The sequence below is a fragment of the Hippichthys cyanospilos genome, chromosome 7 (genome assembly GCF_059441005.1).
Source record: "Hippichthys cyanospilos isolate Australia breed blue-spotted pipefish chromosome 7, RoL_Hcya_1.0, whole genome shotgun sequence".
NCBI lineage: Eukaryota > Metazoa > Chordata > Actinopteri > Syngnathiformes > Syngnathidae > Hippichthys > Hippichthys cyanospilos.
This window is the reverse complement of record NC_142375.1, coordinates 15,520,322-15,529,804: the sequence shown is the minus strand read 5'-3', so window position 1 is coordinate 15,529,804 and position 9,483 is coordinate 15,520,322. Positions and strand designations below refer to the sequence as shown.

The window sequence follows — 9,483 nt, the reverse complement described above, 5'->3', positions numbered from 1 at the left end:
GATAATAGATACAAACAAATCTGTACTTATTAACTTAGGTAAGTTTGTCCTCTTGGTCAGCAATAACATATATTTTAACAGCTAGCATCTACTCCTGAGAGACATTTATACGTTTTTGCAAAACTGTTATCCCCAACCCTTACTGTGGTTAAAGTGATGTATTGTAAACATCAAATAAATCATGAAATAACATTGTGCCATTGATCTGAAAGATTAGCTAAATTATACAGTATAAAATATTAGATAGATAGATAGATAGATAGATAGATAGATAGATAGATAGATAGATAGATAGATAGATAGATAGATAGATGGATGGATGGATGGATGGATGGATGGATGGATGGATGGATGGATGGATGGATGGATGGATAGATAGATAGATAGATAGATAGATAGATAGATAGATAGATAGATAGATAGATAGATAGATAGATAGATAGATAGATAGATAGATAGATAGATAGATAGATAGATAGATAGATAGGTGGATGGATGGATGGATGGATGGATGGATGGATGGATGGATGGATGGATGGATGGATGGATGGATGGATGGATAGATAGATAGATAGATAGATAGATAGATAGATAGATAGATAGATAGATAGATAGATAGATAGATAGATAGATAGATAGATAGATAGATAGATAGATAGATAGATAGATACTCAGGGATGGAATGTCCAGATTCTTGAAAGATACATAAAAATACATATTTGCAATTGAATGAGTTAATAGTGAAATGGAGGTGTGGGGGTGGACAGTTAAATAGTAAATGCGATAAAATCATATATTGCGCAAAAATAATACTGACTTTACATTACAGAGGATTATTAAAAGCTAAATTTCCAAACAGTTGAGTTCAGTCACACAAATATGACAACAATTCACATCATTAACCTTTAAGGTTATTCAGTTATTATCTTATTCAGCCATTATATTAGTCATTTCATTGTGTAGGAGGTTGTTGTGGGGGCTACTACCCTGGGGGGTTCTTCTATGCACCTCCCACATACAGAAATAGTTCCTACATGGTTGACTTCACCCTTCCCAATGCTATTAAGGATGCAGTAACCTGAGAAAACATCAAGGATAGTCACATGGCCATGGGAACAATTCACTTTGCATCTCATGTGGAAATGTGTAGTTGACATCTTCATTGTGACCAGATCAATATCTAATATATCAGGATCTGATCAGCCTGAGGGTGAAGCTGATCGATCCTTTGGGGGTAAAGATATTTTGTGGTCATAAATAGTAATGAATCAAGGGAAAGCATGATGAAGAATGTTTATATGTGTGTTCTGAAACACATACCTGTACAGTCTAAATAAAATAATAGTCGTCCCACAACGGCTCTGCCCTTTGGCTTTTTTTGAAGGAATAGACAGAGTGCAAAACGATCTGCTCAGTGATCACAGAGGCACACACATATGGACACACACCCACACTCAGACACACACAAAAGCACAAGCTACCTTACCTTCAAGTCATTCATCAATGCAACTCCCCAGGGAGGGGGGCAGCTGTGTATGTATGTGTGTGTATGTATGGCCACCCAAATCAATGCAATATATAGCTGGAACTTGGGCTTCTGGTCGAAACAAAAATAATTCCAACGAACAAAGATGGAGTGTGTGATGAAAGAATGCAATGTTAGTGTTAAACAAGAAATGGAACTATGCATTATACTATTAATAACATGTTATACGACATTGCTCACAGCCATAGTGAAACCTTGCATCAAGCTGAGATTTGGAAGAATGAAGAATGAGTAGTCTATGTAAAGTGCCTTGAGTACCCAAGGTACAAACGTGTTGTATTAGTGCAAGTCCATTTACCATTTAAAATAAGAAATTATTTTCTCCAATTTTGCCCAATACAATATTGAGAGCTATTTGCTTAAATTTGATTTGCATTTTGCTTCAATTAAAAATCTCTGACTTGTTTTTGCACCTAGACTGTTTTTAAAACCATTCGTTTTAGAGAAGGTTTTCTATAGTCATGAAAAAAATTCTTAATCCTTACCCCGGCAGATTTTATTTTTTTATTTTTTTTTTGCTTTAAACAACAAAAATTGCACTTTTTGCAGCGTGAGATTTCAATCCCTTATTATCAATGTAGTATCTCAAAAACTCATTCACTGCCAGCCCATTTATAATGAATCTTTGACTTTAATGGTCATCAATGGCAATGAATAAGATAATAGAATCAGGACTATTTTCCTTTTAAATATAAGCCTTAAATAGTGTTTGTTTTCTTGTTTTGTTTCCCAACCCAAATTAATAGACTGCTTCTATCCTATTTCCTCTACATCAGTGAAAATTAGCTTGCCTTCATTTACTTTTCCTGATTCAGATAAATGTTTGAATTGTTGGGGAATGTTTGTTTTATTATTGTGCAACCATAAATTGTTTTCTGATAGTATCCTGTCTTCCTTCCTTGAGATATTTTCTGACCTTTCAGATTGTGATTATTTAAGAGTGTTTTTTTTTATTTAAGAATGAAAAGAATATATATTTTTTATTATATATATGATGTAACATTTCATTTGTCAATATGTAGCAATTTGGCTGAAAACAGTTACAATGGAGTCCAACAGTAACTCATTTTGTTCTATTAGAACCAGCAATTCTGACTGCACGCGTTACAAATCTTGGTGTCATATGTCGGGGTATTTTGGAGGTCTGCAGTTCAAACAGGTATTTCCCCACTCCAGCTTGTTTTCACCTGATCCTCTTACAACATCTTTTGAAGTTTTTGAGTCTTTGATTTGCTCTATTCAGACCACAATTAAGGATGTATGTGCTCCTGTACTGTTCAAAGATCCCTCGAAAGATCAATGAAGGGATTGACAGTCAAGTGATGTCGTTTGCACAGGTGTGTGTGTGTGTAAGTGTGTGGTGTGTGTGTGTGTGCGCGCGCGCGACTTTGCGCCTGTATACGGGCCTTGTAAATGTGCTTACATAAAACGCGGGGGCAATAAATCAGCAGTCGTCTGCGAAAATTACGCAAACAGGGGCTTTCCTTCTCCTTGTCCCTGCACCTGAGCCATTTCGACACGGGGGGCGTGCCTTCATTGGGTTGTAAAGCGTTTAAGGTAATCGCAAGATCACTTTCATGCTGTTTGGCACACGCAAACTTTCTCGCAATGTTTGTTCCTCACACTAAGGTTGCTGCACACGTGTACAAACGCCCGATTGGTTTATCAGGGACCCCCTGCTATCCCCATAAACGATTTGCAAAAATACGTATGTATTTTTGTCATGAACGAATCTCGATTTTGAAGTCATTGAATAAACCTTTCTAAAGCCGCGAAAGCGCACATCAGTCAGTGGCGAGTGAATGGGCTGTCTTTGAGGGGCAGTACAGAAATGCGCCATAAAGGAGGAGATCAAGGCTCATTAGCATAAAAGATCACTCGGGGCGAATGTCTATCCTGAGTGCATTATAAAGGCGTAAGCTGCTGCTGCCTCTTGTGCTTTCCTTTCTGTCGCTGGATAGAGCAGCAGACTGTGCATAAATAAAAAGTAGAAGGTGAATTAGAAAGGAGGGAGAGAAAGAGAGAAAGGAAACCTTCCAACGTGCATCGGAGTAAAGAGGAGTATCCCGAGGAGAGGCAGCGCACTGCTGAGATGATGATGAGGATGATGATGGTGATGATGATGCTCTGATTAACTGCAGCGCAGCGACCGGACCCGGTTGTGCAAAGCGCGATGTCTGCTCGCATCAGCTCCACGAGGTGCTGATTGACTGCGCTACAACTTTTATCTTTTGCTCTAAGAAGCTTTACGGATCTCCACCGGATCTTGTATACCGTATCGTTTCGTTGGTACTGTGATGGGGGCAGCAGCTGAGGTGGGGATCTTCAACGGATTTCTGGACAGCTTTGGCTCCGCGGGTGGCGCGCATTTCCTTCTCAGCCCGGCGGGCGCAGTGGATTACAACAGTGTCAGCGGACTCATGCAGCAACAGCCGCAGGAGCACCTGATGTCGTCGGAACGACTTTCCCGGAGCTTAGCGGACCTCAGCCATCTAAAGGGTATACTGAGGCGGCGACAGCTGTACTGCAGGACCGGCTTCCATCTGGAGATCCACCCCGATGGCACCGTGCGGGGCACCAGAGAGGACCACAGCAGATTTGGTGCGGAATGTTTGTTGTCATTATTTTAATTCATCTTACTAAATTTAATATCTCGAGGGGGGGGGACGAACTTTTCTTATAATTTTGCACACCACAGAACAAAATCACACATGCAGACATGCATGCAAGGAGAGATGTCAAGGGGAAACTGGCTCAAGGGCACCTCGACAAGAGACAGAAAGCAGATTAGCATCCCTATGTCATTTCAGTTGTTATATTCTGTCTGCAAGCAGATTTGAACCTTGACTCTCCGCTTCCAAAGCCATGTCCTGTTGATAACAACTTCTCACTTCTCACCCTACAAGTATCATCATTATTTTGGTGTATGAGTGAAACACATGCATAGGCCACTACCACAAGTGATGAGAGTAATTTATTTTTGCACTAGCATTTAACCTAACTTAAAACCACCAAACATGTCGTATATTATGACCGTGTGTGCCATCTATTGATATTATGCAATATTACATACATAAACAGTGTGTTTGTTATGGTGTGTGGAATTGCACTGCATTGTGGATTGACAATTTGGGTTACCCAACCGAATTTTGGAAACAGCTCTAAGTGGGATGCAGTGCAATTCTACTTTATTGCAACCAATCTATCAATCCTTTTCCATACCACATGTTCCTCATTAGGTTTACAATTAGAGGTGTTAATATTAATTGGCAACTAATCAATTTCCAAATTAATTGATAACTGTTTTAATTTTTAAGTAATCATTTAAAACCATTGTTAAAATTGTTCAGATCATTTGATTTTCGACTGTTATTGTGCTCCAAAATAAGAACATCAAGCAAACATCTTTCTTTCGTCTTTAACCAGTGACAGAAATTTTCCAATTGATTGTTGAGTTTAACATTAATTCTCTTATAGTTTAACACTGAACAATACCAAACAAACAACTATAGCTGATTAATGAGCAGTATTCACAGAGAAAAATCTGGTTGTGAAATACACTTGAATGAATAAAATATCGCATCAGATTATTCGATTAATTGAATCTAAAAATATTTGATCATGATAGATTGTGACAGCCCTTGTCACAAGTAAGCCTGAAAAGAGAGACAAGGTACAGCCTGGATCGGTCACCCGCCAATCACAGGGTACATTTCAACATTCACATTTACAATTAGGGACAATTCATAGGGTGTTTCACAAACCTGCAGTATCCAAAGAAAACACACACCAGGCCTACGGAGAGCATATAAACTCCACACAAGAGCTGTGAGGTGGTTGAGAAAATTGATGGCTCAAAGATTGAATCTACATAGGTTGTGCAAGTGTTCCTAATGGAGTGGCTGGACCTATACATTTATCCATGGCACCTCTTGCATATCGAAGTACTTATAATACATTTTACCACAGCTTCTGCAACATATTGAGCTACACTTGACAGTAATGGGGTTCCATAAGAGTCCATTTGTATCACATAGGGCTGAATAATAGGCTGCACTAACTGTTTGACTTAGGCAGCAGGCAAGTATGTTTCCAAACTTTAAAAGCCATGTGTCAATAGCGCAAAAAGAACTTTGTATGCAGAGAATGCAGGTGTTTTGTTTGCACATTGATTTAAATCTTTTTATTATGTCCTGATTTATGAAGATGATCAAAAGCTTTATGGTGCACATCAAAGTGGGCTGCTTAAGATTTATTTTGCAGATCTGAGGTAGTGACACTTCTGGCTCTTGATTCATTCTGCCTGAGATCCAAATGTGACTTTATGCCAGAGGCCATTCCAGACATCTAACCTCACTTTTCACAGCCGTATCCAAGTTACTGTAGCGTAGCTATAAAAGATTCACTTATCTGGTTTAGCTAGCAGTTTGGGAGGAAATGGATCAAATTATATTTTTACTGTTCCTTTAGAAGAACACTGCATGCTTATTAATGTGCTATAATGTTTGCACAGGTATTTTGGAGTTTATCAGTCTGGCTGTGGGGCTGGTGAGCATCAGAGGTGTGGACAGTGGCCTTTACCTCTCTATGAACAGCAAAGGAGAACTGTATGGATCGGTGAGTATATTTTAGGCTATGTCTCCAGTAACTGAAATGTGACAGTTACCTCATTTATGGTGCAAATGAAATATTGCCGTGGGTCAATATTAAAATATACAGTATATAAATTATTTCCATTTTCTTATTATTAGTGGCGGTTGTCTTTTTTGCACAGTGCAGAGCAAGCAGGAATGAAACTGCACCTGCTGTACATCAAGGGAGTTGTAGTATACCCTAATTAGAAGCTAACATTTCAATTATTTATGATTGCATTATTAGAATGTTATTGTTGGTTTTATGGACAGCACTTTCTAACAAATGTCTTTCTTGTGCAGTGCCGCAAAAATACAGTTGACTTTCAACTAAATTATAAGTTGACATTCGTTTTGAGGAAGGCATTTCAATCATTTTAAAAAGCCAAACGCAAACACAAATTTACTCCAGCTGAGACCCGAACCCGTGCCATAAAAATCCTCAGCCACCACTGATAAAGCCATCAGAACAAGACACATAATCATGGTACACGATTCCTAGCTAATGCCTTTCTTAAGACAGCTGACAAGAAGGACAAGTGTAGTCTTCACTTAGGACTGTCTGTAATTTTGTTGAGAAAATTATGATTAAGTCAATAAATCCAGCATACCTGTACTCATCCAAGCGACCCAGGCTCTCCACTCTCCTCTGGAAAAATGTTGAAGTCACTTCATTGATGTGACTATGAAAACAAGAGTAGAGCCCCTTTGCCTTATTGAATTTGTTGGCAAATTCCCATCAAAGACAGGAACCAGAGAGAATCCGAACATGGTCAGAAAATGACATTGGCTTTAAAAGTAACTCAGTTTAAACGGTATCAAATGTGGGCAGTGGAATTCCACATCCCAGCGGTGTCCAGTCTGTGTGTATTCTATGAGGACCAACTGAGCATATCACACTTTAGTGTCTATGGGCACTGTTTTCTGCACGCTAACTGGAGAGATGACATCGTTTCAGACACCGGAGATTAACAAATCAGTTTTACACACCAATAACTGTATATGTACAGTCCCAAAATATGTACACGCCTTGTCATTCAATACATTTTTTTAATTTTTATGACCATTTGTAGAATCTCACTTGAAGGCATCAAAATCATGAATGAACACGTTGAGTTACATACCCCAAAAAATAGGTAAAATATATAGGTAAAATATATGAAAACATGTTTTATACACACATATAGACAGACAGACAGACAGACAGACAGACAGACAGATAGATAGATAGATAGATAGATAGATAGATAGATAGATAGATAGATAGATAGATAGATAGATAGATAGATAGATAGATAGATAGATAGATAGATAGATAGATAGATAGATAGATAGATAGATATTTTTTTAAATAGCTAACCTTTGTTCTGATTAGTACTTTGCATATTCCTGCATTCTAACCCTAACCCTAAATTCATATTATGCCAAGAACCAATTAGCTAGAAAGAAAAATGAGTGGCCATCATTACTTTAAAAACATCAAATGAGGTGTATCTAAACCTTTGGTCTGTACTGTATGTATATGATCTGTTGGGTTGGATTGGATTGGATTGGCCGGAAATTTTGCATTTTTATGCAAGATCTGGATTGGTCGTAATGTTATAATTTGTTGAGTGATGGATGACAGCATTGATCTGATCACAAAAAAAAAAACTGTCTTGTTAAGGACATTCTGTGCTACCATAGTTAGTAATCTATAAGTTTTTTTTACTACATTGAATACATTTCTATTGAAGTTGCATCAACTTTTTTGACTTTTGTGACTTTTTTGCCCCTCTTCCAATTTCAATTTTCTGTGCATTGAATGTTAGCCAATGTTTGTAAAGTGTAGACTAGATTCATTGGTTCATCTTCTGATTTTATCAATGACCTGTTATTATAATACATGATTTACTTTTTCAACATTTTATTTTCGTCCTAGCCATTTCTTTTGATGAGCTACCCTTTACCAACTGGTGTCACATTCTAGACTGTTGACCATAACGTTTCTTTGGGTTTTGCAGCAGAAGCTATCAGCAGAAAGTGTTTTACGGGAGCAGTTTGAAGAGAACTGGTACAACACCTACTCATCCAACATTTACAGGCATGGAGCAAAAGGAGCATTTTACTTTGTCGCTCTGAATAAAGACGGTACACCACGGGATGGAACAAGATCGAGGCGACATCAAAGGTTCACACACTTCCTACCAAGGCCTGTAGATCCAGACAGAGTACCGGAACTGTACAAAGATATACTTGGACAGAGCTGAGGCCAAACAACGCGGGACAGAAAAAAAAGACTTAAAGGTGTACATCTGATTCTTTCCCCCGTTTGAGGGGTATCATTGATTCCAAAGGGATCAAATGAAATGCATCAGATACAGACTCCCATTTGCTGCTATGCTGGAAGGATAGGAACCATCTCCGAACCACTTTGCAAGAGAGTTTGCCAGAAAAGCATCAGGGAACATCTGGTATAATGCAACAGAAACACAACGCTCCATATATTATCTTGTTATCGGCATATGCAGTGGTATGAGCAGCCAGGATGGATTTTCTTTAACTTTCCATTCGATTCGCTTGTCCAAATCTGCATGTTTAAGTGAACCAAGGCGAGTTGAGATTAAACAAGCAGATTTTTTTTATTCTGTTGCTTTCCTGTTTCATCACGGGATCCTTTCTTTCATGCTATACATTACTGAGGCTGCTAAGTAAACCACTTGCTAAAACGTATAGCCCACATTATGGCTGGTTTACAGAAAAGGGTAGTTTTATGCACTGGAAAACAGCCACGTTTGCGCTGTAGAAGGGAGCTGAAGCCATCTAAAAGGTTCTTATTGCTGATGCACTGAACATGAGAATGAGGAATAAGACAGAGAAGACAAAGGTGAATTTCTGTGGACTTTTGTGGTGGCTGTGTTCTGCTCTGAACTCTCATATGATGACCCGGTGAAGGAAATGTACTGTTCTCCTCACTGATTACAGTCAAGCAATGAGCACAGATTGGACATAGAAAAATTACAGACCTGTAAACAGATTATACTTTTATTTATGAGGTTCTAAATCAAGGGAGAAACAGTATATTTATTTCCTATATTTATTTATTTTAAGAATATATTTTTACAGGTGTAACAAAATAAAATTCAACATCTTCCACTGCTGTTGTAATTTGTGTCATTTCAATACACTGTATTCATCTACCTAAATGTATTTTGGTGCAATGATAAGCATGAGTCTCAATATGTTCAGTAAAAATTACTTAGTTTTCCCTGTGAAATATAGAGCTTTTTAAAAAGATTGTTTATCTTCAAAACAAAAACTGAGCTA

At 38.1% G+C, this 9,483-nt stretch overlaps 1 protein-coding gene across 2 annotated transcripts; it reads left to right on the top strand.

The window, feature by feature from the left end:
• Positions 1-3,443: 3,443 nt before the first annotated feature.
• LOC148421238 (fibroblast growth factor 20-like) lies at positions 3,444-9,312 on the top strand. Of its 2 annotated transcripts, none has more exons than XM_088419561.1 (3): positions 3,444-4,147; positions 6,060-6,163; positions 8,184-9,312. In XM_088419561.1, the coding sequence occupies exons 1-3, from the start codon at positions 3,844-3,846 to the stop codon at positions 8,424-8,426; spliced, it is 651 nt and encodes a 216-aa protein (XP_088275687.1). In that variant the 5' UTR covers positions 3,444-3,843; the 3' UTR covers positions 8,427-9,312. The 2 variants fall into 2 exon arrangements, with proteins under 2 accessions (XP_088275687.1, XP_088275686.1); XM_088419560.1 differs by having other exon boundaries at positions 8,181-9,312.
• The last annotated feature ends 171 nt before the right edge of the window (positions 9,313-9,483 follow it).

Bases quoted from the DNA above. Each gene is read 5' to 3' on its own strand.
- LOC148421238 (XM_088419560.1), top strand. From the start codon at position 3,844: ATGGGGGCAGCAGCTGAGGTGGGGATCTTCAACGGATTTCTGGACAGC. The intron at 4,148-6,059 runs GTGCGGAATGTT...ATGTTTGCACAG, and splicing joins AGAGGACCACAGCAGATTTG to GTATTTTGGAGTTTATCAGT. The intron at 6,164-8,180 runs GTGAGTATATTT...TGGGTTTTGCAG, and splicing joins AAGGAGAACTGTATGGATCG to CAGAAGCTATCAGCAGAAAG.